We start from the raw sequence: 16731 nt of genomic DNA, 5'->3' as shown, positions 1-16731 counted from the left end.
TCTGCTATTTATATATGAAAGTGTCAAAATATATTATATGATGATGAGTTACTATATATTTTCAAAACCATATAAATAAAATCTAATCAGTAAATTTAAAATAATACAAATCATAAACAACTCTTTTTACCAAATTAATTTTATCAGTGTTAATTTTTATAAATGATGCATTTTTCTCATATATATAGTTGAAAAATTTTTATGAGATTATTATAATAAAAAATATTGTTGTAAAGTTTTAAGTCAAAAGCACTTTTAAATTACGTTGCCAAACACTCAAAAAAATATTCACACCACTTTTTTAATTGACAATCAAACAGGAAATATCTTTTTAAAGAAAACTCTTTTTAAAAAAGATCTACTGACAAAAGCTCTACTTCAAAAGTTCTATTCAAAACAGCTCTGCCAAACGGACGCTATACACATTTCATTATCTATATTGATAATTTTCTTCTATTATGGATATGTTGAGATTATGAGTGAGAAATTAGATTTCTTGGTTGTCTTTAAGAAGTTCAAAATTAGAATGAAACTTTAAAAGAATAAGAAATTGAAGGCTTTGAGATTTAATAGGGTGACAAATATTATGGTAGACATAATGAGATTGGATAGGACCCAATGTCGGTAATTTATTTATTTGAATATGGTATTAATGTACAGAGTACAATACTTGCCACTCTTTAGTAAATGGTATAACTGAAATAAAGAATTGCACTTTGATGGATATAGTACGATGTGTTTTAGCAAATTTAATTTGTAATTTTTCTCATGGATGATAAATTATAACTAGTTTACACATTTTCTTATGTATGAGGTTCTAAAGTTGATGTTATAATGTATAATTTAGATATTAAGAAGTTAGACGGTAAAATCTTTAATAGTTATTTCATTGGTTCTTATAAAGGATCTGAAGTTTTTGAATTTTACTATTCATCTTTCACAATTAGGATCCTTAAGCCAAACATGACTATTTATTTTGAGGATGTTTCAGTTTTGGTGAGAATAAGGATCCAATAGCTCTTGTTTTTCCATAGAGAAAACTGTTGTGATTCTCACTATTTATGTTAGAACTCATCCAGGATCCCTTCCTGTAATCCTAGGTAAACCCCGATCCCAGAGGAATCCTATCGGACCATCCTATGGAAAATCCGACATCGTCTTCCCTTCGGGTAGAACATGCCCCAAATATTTCCTGCAAGAAAACGCATTCTTATATCGTATCACTTTATTTCTCCCCCCTTATTACAATTATTTTCACAATTAATAGCACTTTAATAAAAATATAAGAACATATATATATATACATATATTAGAAATAATTCAATAAACAAAGATACTTTTAATTATTCACGTCCACCCACACCACCCATTTAGTGTCGTACATTTCAAATATATTTCAAATATCATTTTACAAATATATCAATCCGTAATATAGAAAGAATAATAAAACAACTACCAATAGTAATCATTTTGACAATAATAGCATTAATATGACCTGTCTAAAAATTATCACTTGTCCCAGAGCTATCATATACTTGCTCGAAGATTTCCATATTTACCCGAAGGCTTTTATATAATAATGATAATGATAAAGATAAAAATACCAATAAAAATAATAGTAAGAATAATAATAATAATAATAACAAATATTATTTATTAAAATCTCAACAATTAATAATAGCTACTAAAATAATACTTGACAATAATTTTATAAATAAATACCATTGATGATAATAATAAAAATAACAAAAAAAATAATTATAATAATGATAATAAATAATGAACATAATAATAAAAATAATCATAACAAATATAACAATAACAAATGCAACATCACTAATAGTACAAAAATTAATAACTATAATAATATCAAATCATGATAATAATAATAATAATAATTAATAGATAAATAAATAAACAATAATAACCATAATGAAGATAATAATATTAATAACAACAATAACTTTTAATGATTGTAATAACAAGAAAGGTTAATAACGATAGTACTAGAAATCAATTTACGAATAAATAGATAATATAAAATAAAACAATATTTTGAAATTAATGATATATTACGAAATATACAAGCATAACGGAGGTACATACAATATCTATATACTGCGCGATTCATGATTCCATTTGTCGCCGGCACTTTGCTACTAGTACCAATCGGAAGTGGGTGCCCATATTGACCGTCCGATCCCCTGGAACCGTAGACAACATAATCATGATGCTAATTCTTTATGGACCACATCGAATCGTCATCCCCGTATGGTGCGGTACATACAAACATAATATAATATAACATATTTATATATACATTTCTAAACGTATATATAAAAAAAATATTTGTTACGCTATACTATATACCAGTGGCGTCCAATGGTACTTAGCATTCCGAGTACGACAAGACAAGAGGTTAAGAAGAAAACCTACATCCGATCACCGTGGTGTCTCATCAGTGCCAATGCTATCAACAGTCATCCTAGCCATAGAGGGGATGATTGATGTTTACTTTACATTATATCTGCCTACCCTTAGATCCATAGCATCGCACAGGACAATCCTATATTCATGCGCACTAACAGATATTAGACAGAGCACCAGTATACATATACCAGTGGTGTCAGATGATATCCAACATTCTAAACACCACTTTGACCTTGGCATCCCAATGGCGCCGATACTATAACCTTCAATCCCAACCATGAAAAAAGACAGCTATGGCCAATATAAAACTAACATGCCCTCGGTCCAATGGCAACTACAAGAGAGTATACAACATGCGCGCTCATCACATCCACAATTACAGAACACCAATACGTGTATGGCGCATCGAAAATCGATAAAATTCTATAATAATATAATATAATATTATAAAATTTTAATACATTTAAATTTGTACACTTTTATCAAATTCATAAAATTTCATATTCTGTTTTAATCCATCCTCACACATCCATCAGTATAAATATTTCAATTTCTATCATCATAACCCAAATCCATTAATAAATAAATAAATAAATACATATATATATATATATTTTAATCACAGCAATTTAATATAATTATTTTCTCAAACCTTCAAACCAATTTATACCAAAAGTTACACTAAAATCACATAATATTTTATATATAATTAAATACATAAAAATACCTAACAATAATTTAACAACAATTGAAAACTATCATTTCTTAATTTCGAAGATATAAATTAAATGCTATACATATTTAATTCAACATAACTTTGGCATTATAATTTTAAATAACAATTTTATTTAAGCATTAAACACATAAATTCCCATAACACATATTTATATATATATACACATACGTATGTAGACACAAGCATACATGTATATGCATATATAAATATATTCAAATATATATACATATATTCATCCATACTTCTTCATATACACATACACATTCTTTCCACAATTAAATAAATGTATTGAATTAAATAAATGTATACACATACTTATATACCCAAAACCCATACATTAGAGAGATATATATATCAAACTAGCACATATCATAGGATGCACTCACACTTATTCACACGCATATGTATACATGAATAAAACCCGTATATTTTTACAAACATACACTTACATATATGTATACATAAACATATATATACACAACATCTAGATGTACACTAGTATATATATATATGTATATATATACATACTCATCTATATGCATTCATTTACACATATATAAATATATATATATACACATATCTATTTATTCATATACCCTCACATATACACACATATATATGATCACATATTTTCACACATACATACATACATACATATATATATACACCCTCATATATTTATATATTTTTTCATATATATTCACACTCATCTATATATATATATATATATACACACACAACCTTCTAACGAATATACATATATGTATTTATATGTTCACCATGTTTATATATAAATATATATATATATATATATATCAATCTACACACATACAAGCTCTAAATTTCATACAAAAATCTCAATCAAACCCAATAAATAATCTTACACAATAAATAAACACAACACACCTGCCACTTTGGTATTTGATGTCTAAAATATTACAAAAATATTACTTGGGCTTCCATAAAAACAAATGACCAGATAACTAAGATTCCAAAGTCCCAATTTCATGCCATGACTCAAGAATTACCAATGTTGCCCACCCAATTGAATATAAATCAAGGTGAACCCGATTGGCCTAAACTCAAGATTTGGGGCTTTTCAATATCTTGAAAATTAACTTAAATTAATCATTCCATTAGTCTCTAATTATTATTTGGAACCTAACTGTAATGACAATTGACTAAAAACTTGTCCAATTTCTGTCCAATTTCAACATAAACACAACCTAGCTCCATCAATGGCAACTTCCTAGATACTCAATTATAATTCACATTCTAACTACCAATTTGAAGCTTATGATGAGAGCATCAAGAATATACCTCCAATTGGTCCAACCGCCGCAGGAGATCGCCGGAATCCTGCCGGGAAGTTGCTGCCGAAATGGGCTCTGTCATATCTCACGAATGAGCAAGATTTAAGCCAATCTGAGCGGAAACGGACTCAGGAGGCCCAAATTTGTGGTAAAGGACCACCCATTCGACGCCATACTCATCGAAAGACGGCGATCAGAAAAAGCACATTCACCGGTTTTCATGGCTTTCCGACGAGCCTAGGCCATTCCATGGCAAGATAGACATGGCTATGGATTCCTGGTAGTGTGGGTTTCAATTTGGTATGACTAATTTCTGATGGGTGGTCAAAATTTGGAAGCAATTAAAGGTAGGGTTATTGCCATGAAAGGCTGCCGTATGTCACGTCCCGTGAAAAAGGAGTAAAACCCTTGAGGTTTAACTGGAAGACTCTACACTCTCCATGAAGATCCTAGAGAAGCCCAGAATATTCTAGAAGATTCAAGAGAAACCTAGACTAATGTAGATTGGAATCTCTCTAGAATACACCATGTAAATATCTTGTACATAACCCTAGAATAATCTAGAATCCTAACTAGATAGGTGACATGTGTACATATCTAGAACCTTCCTACATGCCAAGCCCTCTATATAAAGGGTTGGACACTCATTTGTAACATATCTAAGAATTCTAGCAATACAAGTATTCTTTACATTCTCTCAAACTCTCCTACTTCCTACTCTCTTACTCTTAGCTTCCGCATTGTGTTAGCTTGTGAGCAAGACTTACTTAGCAAGGGAGGTGCTAAGTGCCACACGGGAGTGTTGGAAAAGTTAGGCCCGTGACAGTTGGTATCAGAGCCAATTGCTGCTCAAGCATATCGTTAGTGTAACGTGGAAGTAGGCAAGATGGCTAGCTCGGAGGTTACCATCAATGTGGAGGGAGCTACTGATGTGCGAGGTCGTGAAGAGCAACGCAACCCCAATGCGGGGAAGCAGAGACATAAGTCCAAGTCCAAGGATGTGATGACTGGCGTAGAGTTACGCTTGGAGGAACATGCTGCTCGAGTACAGGGACGGTTTGAGGCACTGGAGGGTCGTCTAGATGGGCTAGAGTCGGAGGACATTGCCATCAATAAAGCCGTGAGAGGGTTACTCAATGGGCTAGACGATGCCTTGAGGAGGGAGCTCCGCTCGACACGCGACCAATGCATGGGGGAGGTAGCAGACCTTCGTGCCATGTTGGAGAGAGAATTGGATGCCATCCGCACCCAAATGGAGGATATGCGGGGTGATTGGGCTCTTTGCAAGAGGGCGGTGGCGTCGGGGACAACCACCATCCGCGAGGGACCATGAATCGATGTGCCAAAGCCCAAGTCCTACTCCGAGGCAAGGAATGCGAGGGAGCTCGAGAATTTCCTTTGGGGCTTGGAGCAATACTTTGAAGCAATGGGCATTGTGGATGATGCTTCAAAGATTAGGACCGCCACTCTCTACCTTAGCGACACGGTAATGTTATGGTGGAGAAGGAGGCATAGCGACATCGAGCGAGGTACGTGCACTTTTCATACTTTTGACGACTTTAAAAAGGATCTCAAAAGGCAATTCTATCCGGAGAATGCCGAAGATGAGGCAAGGAGTCGCCTTCGACGACTCAAGCAAGTAGGCCATATCCAGGAATACATCAAGGAGTTCACCAACTTGGTGTTGGAGATCCCGGACCTATCGGACAAAGACTCCCTTTTCTACTTCATGGATGGTCTACAACCTTGGGCCAAGACAGAGTTGAAGAGGCGTGGAGTACAAGATTTGGCTAGTGCCATTGCATATGCCGAAGGCTTCATTGACTACTCCAACCAAAGAGACTCTCTAAAGCCAAAGGAATGGAAAGAAAACCATGGAAAAGGTGGGGGAGAACCTAGTAGGATCAAAGAGGATGAAAGGGAAGAAAGTGCACATAAGCCAAAAAGCTTAAAATGGAAGCCGCCTAGGGAAGGTAAGGATGCTTCCAAATCTAAAAACTCTTGTTTCTTATGTGATGGACTGCATTGGGTTAGGGATTGTCCGAAGAGGAAGGCTTTGAATGCCATGACTACCCAATACGAGGAGAAGCAAGAGGAAGGAACTAGTATAGGTTTCTTACAATTGTTGAATGCTATCAAGGCTGCTCCTAAGGAGACAAAGAAGAATGGCCTAATGTTCGTGGAGGCAAAACTCAATGGAGTACCCACCAAGGCGTTGGTGGACACAGGTGCCTCACATAATTTCCTATCGGTGGAGGAGGCACAAAGGCTTGGGATCGAGGCAACCAAAGAAAGGGGCTCCGTAAAGGCGGTGAATTCAGACGCAAAGCCGCTCCAGGGAGTTGCTAGAGGTGTGAAAACCACCATCGGAGACTGGGATGGCCAATTGAACCTAACGGTTGTGTCCATGGATGACTACAAGGTTGTCCTTGGCATGGAATTCTTCAACCAAGTAAAGGCTTTCCCACTCCCATTTACTAACAAGTTATGCATCATGGATGGGGGAACGACGTGCATGGTGCCTACGGAACAAGCTAGCAAGCAGGAGGCTAAAGTTTTGTCGGCACTGCAGGTTGAGAAGGAGGAGAAAATCAACCTGGTTGCTGCCCAAGAGCTTAGCAAGGATGCCCTGAGCCATGCCAAGACATCTCCTAAGGTACAAGATGTGCCAAAGGAGTTGGAACAAGGGAGCTTGTGTGCATTGGCTTCAAGTCGTGGAGACAATAAGAGAAAACATGTAGAGGTTAAGGAAGGGGACTTAGTCTGGCAATCCAAAACTCTACATAAGGAGCATAAGGGGGTAACAAGACCCTATGAAAGGCCACTTCCCATTATAGGGAACGGGGGCAAGGAAGCCCCAAAGGAAGGTAAGTCAAGAAGGGCACCCATGGAGATAGCGACTTCACCCGACAAGAATGTGAAGGCCACACCTACGGATCGAGTCGGTCAACGTAGAGGCATGCCCAACCACACCAAATACTTGGTGAACGAGAAGGATCTGCCGGATGGTGAAGTAAGTGGGGAGCACAAAGATACAAAACGGCAACTCAAAGATCGCATTCGGCGGGCAAGGAAGAAGGCGCAATGAGGGCGTCGCGAGTTTAGGTGGGGGAGAGTGTCATGTCCCGTGAAAAAGGAGTAAAACCCTTGAGGTTTAACTGGAAGACTCTACACTCTCCATGAAGATCCTAGAGAAGCCCGGAATATTCTAGAAGATTCAAGAGAAACCTAGACTAATGTAGATTGGAATCTCTCTAGAATACTCCATGTAAATATCTTGTACATAACCCTAGAATAATCTAGAACCCTAACTAGATAGGTGACATGTATACATATCTAGAACCTTCCTACATGCCAAGCCCTCTATATAAAGGGTTGGACACTCATTTGTAACATATCTAAGAATTCTAGCAATACAAGTATTCTCTACATTCTCTCAAACTCTCCAACTTCCTACTCTCCTACTCTTAGCTTCCGCATTGTGTTAGCTTGTGAGCAAGGCTTACTTAGCAAGGGAGGTGCTAAGTGCCGCACGGAAGTATTGAAAAAGTTAGGCCCGTGACACGTAGCTTTCTTTTCTTTTCTTTTTCTCCATGGGTCATCGGGGAAGAAGAAGATGCTGATAAAAGATGGAATAATATAAAATAAATATATACAAGCAAAAGACAAAAGATAATAAAATATTATTAAAATAAAATACAATAAATACTAAAATAATATATAATATAGAATGCATACTATAAGACCGGTTGTGGGTTTTAATTTATCCAAAAAATAGTAATTTAATAATAAAATAATGCAACATTTAAATATGGGACCAAATAAGTAAATGAGTAAAATACTCTTAAAATTGTTTTGACTATAACATTCTATTCTTAACTCTGATTTTAACATACGACTAGTCTATAAACTCATGTTGATAAGTACTTTGCCATGGTACCTTGGTGAATATGAAACTCCAACTATAATAAAACATCAACATGAGACCCGTTTGGTCAACCCTAGTCACAAAGGGTTCGAAAATGTATTATACTTGATGACTATAAGGTTTATTTGCAGGAATTAAGTTTAATATAAATGATAAATTAGATCTAGTCACTTATAAGGAAGCAAATAAATAGTTCGATATCTTATCTTGATTTAGTTACCTGAAGGTAGCAATCCTATTATGTACAAATGGATCTATAAGATTAAGAGAGATTCCAATGGTCACGTGAATAAGTATAAGTTATACTTGTTACCAAAAAGTTTAGCCAAAAAGAAGAAATTAACTATAAAGAGAAGTTCTCTCATGTATCCACAAAAGATTCTTTTAGAATCATTAAGGCAATTGTGGCTAATTTTGATTTGGAGTTGTATTATATGAATGTTAGAATTGCTTTCTTAAATGGAAGTTTTGTATTTAAATGTGTATAAATATGGTCCAACCAATTGGCTTCCAAGTAGTGGGAAATGAAAATTTGTTTTATAATCTTAAGATGTCTACTAATGATCTTAAGTAAGTCTTATGGCAGTGGTATCTTAATTTTTGGATGAAGTTATTACCTAAAATAATTTTAAGAAAAATGTTGTTAATTTATATTTGAGGGTCAATGGGAGCAATTTGATATATATGGTATTGTATGTTGAAAATATACTGTTAAGTTCCTTTGATATTGACTTATTGACTAAGACAAAACTGTTGTTGTATAGCCATTTTTATATGAAAGATCTTAAAGAGGTTTCATTGGTACTAGAACCAAAGATTTTTCAAGATAAGGCTAATTGTGTTTTGTAATTGTCTTAGTTATAGCTTCTATTGATAAGATTATGTTAAGTTTATTATGTAAAATATTTTCCTAATATGACATCTATGGTATTGGTAATAAACTCTCTAGGGATATGTGTCTTAAGCATAATAGAATGATAAAAGAGAATAATAATAATAGTCCAGTATTCTTTTCCATTAGCAGTTTGTTGTTAACTCATGATTGCACACTATTGGATATTATTTATGTTATGTGCTTGTTCTTGTAAATGCTTGAGTAGTCCCAGTTATGTGTACTATGGAACAACAATTTTTGTTTTAAGGTTAGCTCACCCTACTTTGATGCAGTGAGGTTCAATAAGCTAATTATAATGGCTATAAAGATGTTTAATTTTTTTCTTTTTAACATAGGAATGTTATTTATCATAGTAGTAGAAGCTATTTTATGAATCAGTGTTGGATAAATACTTATAACTTCATTGATTATAGTGGTAGGGTATATAGCGTGTTTTGAAACTATGATACAAGCTTTTGGATACACTTTTGTTACATGAACTATAATGTTATTTTGTGGTAATTCCACAGCGATATCATCTCGATGAGAGTCTCATTTTGTTGTGTACATGCCTGTTATAGCATGGCAGCAGACCCTTTAATAAAGACTAGCTGATACGAACCTAAGACGACCTGCTCCCAAACCCGTATTATATTAGCCCGAATCTTTAATTAAGTTCAAGTTCTAATGGAATGGACCTCAACCCTAACCAACCTGTGGTTAGAAACCTTGGTATAATGTAGACGCCACAATAGGGGATGGAAAACCTATTGATAAGTCAAGCTAAAACAACCAATTCTCTAATGGTGTTTTAGGTGTTCTCAAAGAACAAAGAGATAATTAATCTCACAAGTATTTTTTTAGTCAAATCAAAGTTCCCTTAATATTGAAAAATAAGCTGTTAAATAGGCTACAAAGCCACGAAATAAAACCCTAAAAATAAAAAAAAAACCGGCCACCACACATAAAGAAACCTAGTTGGCCGAAACTATACTTCCTTTCCTAATCTAAGTTTGATTAATTAATTCCTTTATATTAAATTAGGAATTAATTAATTTACAATGGAAAGAATAAAATAAAAACCTTCCTAAAGTTATTTGTCCAGAAAATAAATAAATAAAAGCCAAAAAGTAATGGTAGTTTCCTAAAACAAAAAGTAAAAACAAATTAGGAAACTAAAAATGCTAGCCTTTTGATCAAGTTGACTTTGATCAATCTTTGACCTCTTTGAGCTTCAAATCAGCTTCTAGATTCTTTTTAGGATGCCAAATAAGCTGAATATGAAGTCCCACACGTTGCCCATGCTTGGAAAAATAAGAAAAGGCTAATACAGTAAAATACAGTAAAGCCAGCAAGCAATACAGCAAATTCGGCCAAATTGTTGATGCTGTCCGTATAAGCCCTTTTTGATTGCATTTGAGGCTGCTTTAACTTGATTCCATGACCTTTTAGGCATATGTATTGAACCCATAAAGCATTGGAACCATTTCATGCTTGCCGGACTCCAAAAATGTACCAAAACCGTCACCCGGGCCCGTTTTGGCTTCTATTGCTTGTATAAGTAAAACAGGCCTTGGTTCTTTAGATATGGCCAACTCCTCTTGACTATGACTTATTCCTCGTATAAAGATAGCAAGATTGTCCTTGAACTTCTTGGCTAGGGCTCTAGTGATCGGTCCCACCTTCATCCGTAATGGATCGGCACCCCAGCGGGTTGTCGATTGTATGGGTTCGGGCGGATTCGCATCACTAGCCTATAGTCTTGTTTGTGGAGCATACATCTTTGTATGGGTGTATAGCAGTTGAGATTGCTATAGCTTAGTGGGAGTCTTGTAATCTACAATAATATCCATGTTGTATGTAGTGTATGATTGAGTATTATCTTTTGAGCAATACATGTACGTATGTGGATCATTATAATGTGATGTTTATTACACATATTGTTGGTCCTTATTCTAGCAGGTGTGTATGAGACTTTAGTCTCTGAGTATATGTGTATGTTGATCCACTGGTGTCATGGTGAGTTCTTACTATCTAATTTGGGTATATTTTTGTATCCTATCGATACATAATGTGTTCAGATGAACTAGTATTGTGTGCTGGGGAGTTGCATGTGGTAAGATAAATTTCTATTACCTAGACCGAATCTATGGCATACAAAGTGCTTAGTTAAAATGGTGTCTAGTTTTGAGAGATTTATTGAGAGAATCCCTACTGCCTAGTTTGGTATATTGTTATGCCCTATCAGTATATATACTATATGCTTAGATGAAATGGTATTTTGATTTGGGAGATTCTGTAATAAGTGAGTTTGTTATTATTTGTGATGATTATGTAGTCCAAGTGGGATACTATTATATTTTGTATGGACTAGCCATAAGCATGTGACTCATTTATAGGGTTTGTTTATACTAGTAATGGAATTGTCTTGTTTATTGACCTCTTTTAGTACAGTCTTTGGATACACACTTTCTATAATACTTCAATTATCCCATTGGATTGAAAGATCTGTTCTCTCCAGAAGTCCAATTGACTTATTCCCTGTTTTATTATTATTTATTATATATTATATATTATTATTATTATTATTACTATTACTATTATTGTTTTATTAATTATTTTACATATATCTATAGATAAAAATTTGGGGAATAAGTCACTAGTGATAATATATGATACATATAATGTAGATTAGGGTTTTGAAGCATCTATGGTATCTATTTGGTGAAATCCTGAGGGAAAAAGGTTAGAGAGAAGTGTGTCAATTAGGCACTACTTTAGTGTTTTGTTTTGCAAGTAGATTTAAAGGATCTGATAAATAAATAGCTGTGTTTAAAGATTAATATATCATATAATACAATTATGATTGTGTATAGATCCATGATTTATAGTACTGCAATGGTATATATTTAATTGTTCATGTTTGATAGCACTAACATATAGAGGACATAAATTTCACTAATGTTGGAGCAAGAAGGAAACTAGAAAAAGAGAAAGAGGGTGGGTGATAGTAAAAATTACCCAATGGAATTGTGTGCATTATGAATTACCTAAATCCTTTCTCTAAATCGCGATGGGCATAAGAGCATCTTAAATGGAATACTCTTTGAGCATGTTGTTGCTAAATTTTAATATGATTCTTCCATTTGGTGCCTCAGATGGGGTGCTAAATTTTTATATTTTGGCATTAAATTCTAAAATAATAATAAAGTACATACACCTCATAACCATTTATTAAATCATATTTGATATGCAAAATAAATATATATAAAATATTTATTTCACTACAATAGTTTTTTTTTATTTGATATATTTTTAAATTAAAGAATTACTATTATTTGAAAAACATAATGCCTTTTAAAAAATTTTTAAAGAATAAATATTTTTAAAAAATTGATAAACTTCATTTTAAAGAATTGACAATTAAAACCTCACAATTCTTATTTCCATATTTTAATATAAATAAACTTTAAATATGTCCTTATCATATATAAATTTAGATGATCTATTGTATATTAAAAATACATAAATAAATCTAAAAGCTGACATTTTATCAATTTTGTCTAAATTTTGAAAATTGTTAAACTATTTATCGTGGCTAATTATTGAATATAATTCAATAATGTTACCAAACATATAATTAGGATAATTTTTTTTAATTTGTTTTTATAATTTCCATGAATAGCTGATTCTATCTTAATAAAATAAGCATTCTCTAAACCCAATACGTGCTTAATAGTTATACTTTTAATTTTATAGAAAAATTTTATTTAACCTCCTCAATTTTGACATAATTATGATTAAACTTATGCTTTTGAAATCATTTAGATCTCATCTATCAGATTTTAATAGTTAATATTAATAATCAAATGTCATCATTAAATTTTTTACAATATTATTCAAGCATATAATGTTTATTTTTAACATTCCTTTAACTTTTAACGGTATAAATTAAGTTAAAAGAATGACAAAGAAAGTTAATAATGATTTTCCAAAAATTTTAATTTAAATAAAATTATGATAAAATTGAAAAAGTTTAAATGAAATTTGCCCTTAATCTTAATTAGTAATCAGTGAACCGTATCATAAGATAAGAAAATTTATAATTTAAGAATATTATTTTTTAAGTCTTGCTATATATGATCGCTAATCGATACCCATCTGATGTATCAAATTTTAAGTGGAATATTTAATTTTATCATTTTTTATTCGAAAATCTTCAAAATTAGACATTTAAATTATCATTTGACATGTAATTCTCACTGTAATCATTTATTAATGTTGACAACTAGTAATTTTATTTTTTTATTTTTTTAGTATTTGTTATTGGATAACCCATGCTAAAATTGATGGAATGACATTTAGCAATGAAAATGCTTTAGTTTATCCTTGTTACCAATTCTTGAAAGTCCATGGACAATACTGATTATTATTATTATTATTATATTCATTTATTTAGTTGTTTGTTTACTTATTAATTGTAAATTATTTATTTCGCTATTGTTGTTTGTGGCTTTTGTTTTAGGGTGGAAAATGTGAGGAAACAGGATTTTGTGAGTGATCTACAATGTTTTATTTGCTTACTGGAAGAATATTTTTAGCCATTAGATTCTGATATATATTAATTGACTGTTTTCACACATCCTTCATAGGTTCATTCCCAACCTTTATATTTTTTAAGGAAAAACAAGCTTATACCGAACCCTATTGCATAGATTATATTGAACTCATATGTGAATTTATTATTGATAATAGAACATGCGCTTGAGGGAGCTCAGTAGAAATGTTATGATACAGAATCTAGAGAGTTACTGTGTAATTTAAAATGAATGAGTATAATATAGCACAAATTATATATATAAGTTACTGTGTAGTTTAAAATGAACAAGTGTAATATAGTACAAATTATATATTTATATATATGCATTCTTACTTACTTTTCAAGTTGTTTAGAAATTCATGAACTAAAAAAAATTGCTCAAATATTTTACATACATTAATAATCAAAGATCCATAAATTTGAAACTTATTTTATTCATGTTTCGTTACTATATGAAAGTACAGATCTAATTATTTATTGAGCAGAGAAAGCAGAGGAACTGCACCCTACTCTGCCACACTATATATCATTACACCAAACACAAAGCAACTGAAAACATGGTGTGTAAATATATATATATATATACTTGCACACACACTAAACTCCATCTAAGCAAGCTTAATGGATGAATCATAGACAGCACCAGCTTTCCAACAACCAGGGATGGCATTGTTGGATTGGACCCAGGTATAGCCAGCATTTCCACTCAGTTGGAACCTCAAGTTTATAGAACCTGATGGTGGGTTGGCGTAGTCAAATACTGCCCCAGAGGCTCTTCTCATAGGGTTCCATTCCTTCAAACCCTCCTGAACCAAAAACAACATCATTAAACCCCCATCAATATTTTTTGTTCAAATTGTATCGAATTTCAACTATGTAAACAAAGCATAACCGAAAAGATTACCTGCCACAACTCGACTGCTGTTAAGTCATTTTGTCCTGCTACGTATAGAATGACTATGGCCAAGTATTGTGGATATCTACTTTGCTCATGGACCTTGATCATGAGATTGTAACCAGAGTACTTGCAAGAGATCCTTCTGTATTCGATATCAACAGCACCATAATCAAACATCTCCATGGCCAAGTTTGGCTTTGCCAACTTTGTGTAGGCTCTTGTGCTGAGAACGAAATCTGTTCTGTCTCCTTCAGCAGCGTCAGTCACCACTACGTTCACCCCATCATCACTGCAATATTCAGTATCTGTGCACTTAACCTGAAAATTGTTAAAAAATAAAAGGTAAACAAAAGTTAAAAAACGAGTTTTTGAAGATAAAGTTAAATTATATATCTACTTTAATATATAGTTAATTATTAGTAGCAATATGATTTGAACTTTGAGTATTGAAAGCCACTTCAAGTCCGTGGGTTTATGCTCTTTTTGGGATATTATGAATTATTGTTATATAGTTTTGTTGGAATTCCCTTTAAGCATATATTTGCCCCACCATATATAATTCATAGTGAGAAATTTCTTTTATAACATACTAAACTAATTGAAGCACACCTGATAACAAGCACCACAGCCAGATCCATTCCTGTAGAGCCTAGAAACTCCAGCAACATTGCCAAAATTGACAGTCTTTCCATATCCTCCATACCCACAGGCACCACCTAAACAAAATCAACATCACTTTCGCTTAATTGTGTATTTGTAATATTATGAGCAACTATGAAGTAGTACTTCTATTGCTATGTAAAGCAAATGTTGTACTTTTTGCCCAAGTTGAAAAAGCACTTGGGTCAAAAATGTTAATTGTGCACTAAAATGAACAGAAAAAGTGTGATAAGTTAATTTTTTTTTTTTTTTTCATACCTGGAGTTCCGTATGCCTCAGGGCTACCATAATAGGTGGCTCTGGAGCTTGTAAAGGTGTTATCAGAGGTACAAAGTAAAGGAAAGAGAACCACAAGACCAAGAAAAACCATTTGTTTTTCCATTGGAAACCCCATTTTGGCGAGTATTTCCAAGAAAAGAAAATGGAAGGTAGACAAAGAAATCTGAGCTAAAAGAGTAAAGAGAAATGGGGAGGTTGTGAGAGCAAAGAATTCAAGCATCCTATATTTATAGTTGATTTGGAGGCAGGGTAGGTGTTACTAGCCACCTTTTTCTTCCACTTGATAGTAGGGGGTACAAAGGGGATGCTCAAGTTTATGGAATAGATTGATGATGTGTATGCGTAGGGTCTCCTTATTGATCCTTTAAGATCATTTCATGATTTTTTTAATTTTTTTAAAATGAAGAAAAAAGAAAATAATAATAGCAATAACTAGACAACATGTGTAATCATAATAAATAATTTTAAAAATAATCTATTTGAATTAATTATATTCAAATCTAATAATAATATATTGGAAAAAAATTTTACTAACTATCTTATTTTATTTTTATATATAATATATATAATATCATAAATAATAATATTCAAGTTTTGATATTATCATATATTACATACTATCAAAACTTTAAATTATATTATATGTTTTATTTGTTATAAAAAATAATTTAAAATAATTTGAATCAACAAATTAAAGATAAATAGATATTAAATATACTGAAACAAATAATAATAATAATAATAATAATAATATCGTGTAACAAAAATTTAAGGAAAAAAATTGTTCATCCATTAAAATTATTTCAACAATAAAGCTTGAAATCTCCTAAAGTTACAAGATTCGAAATTTGAACATCCACTGCGTTTTGTTAGCGTTGATCTGGTTGATAAAATCAACTTGTTCGTCCATATTTGAAAAATTATTTAAAAGTTTTATTGTTAATATATATATTTGAATCTTAATTTTTTTTTCATCTATATTATAAAAGTTTGTCAAGAATGAAAAGTTTGGC

At 32.4% G+C, this 16731-nt stretch overlaps 1 protein-coding gene across 1 annotated transcript; it reads right to left on the bottom strand.

The window, feature by feature from the left end:
• Positions 1 to 14357: 14357 nt before the first annotated feature.
• On the bottom strand, positions 14358 to 15900 carry LOC125419151 (expansin-like B1). Its single transcript, XM_048464512.2, has 4 exons — positions 15698 to 15900; positions 15389 to 15495; positions 14786 to 15097; positions 14358 to 14687 (listed from the first exon to the last, which is right to left on the bottom strand). Exons 1-4 carry the CDS (start codon positions 15831 to 15833, stop codon positions 14490 to 14492), a joined length of 753 nt encoding a protein of 250 aa, XP_048320469.1. The 5' UTR covers positions 15834 to 15900; the 3' UTR covers positions 14358 to 14489.
• Between the last annotated feature and the right edge of the window lie 831 nt (positions 15901 to 16731).

Source organism: Ziziphus jujuba, chromosome 6 (genome assembly GCF_031755915.1).
Source record: "Ziziphus jujuba cultivar Dongzao chromosome 6, ASM3175591v1".
NCBI classification, from domain to species: domain Eukaryota; kingdom Viridiplantae; phylum Streptophyta; class Magnoliopsida; order Rosales; family Rhamnaceae; genus Ziziphus; species Ziziphus jujuba.
Note: the sequence above shows the minus strand (reverse complement) of the source record. Positions and strands in the feature narration are given on the sequence as shown.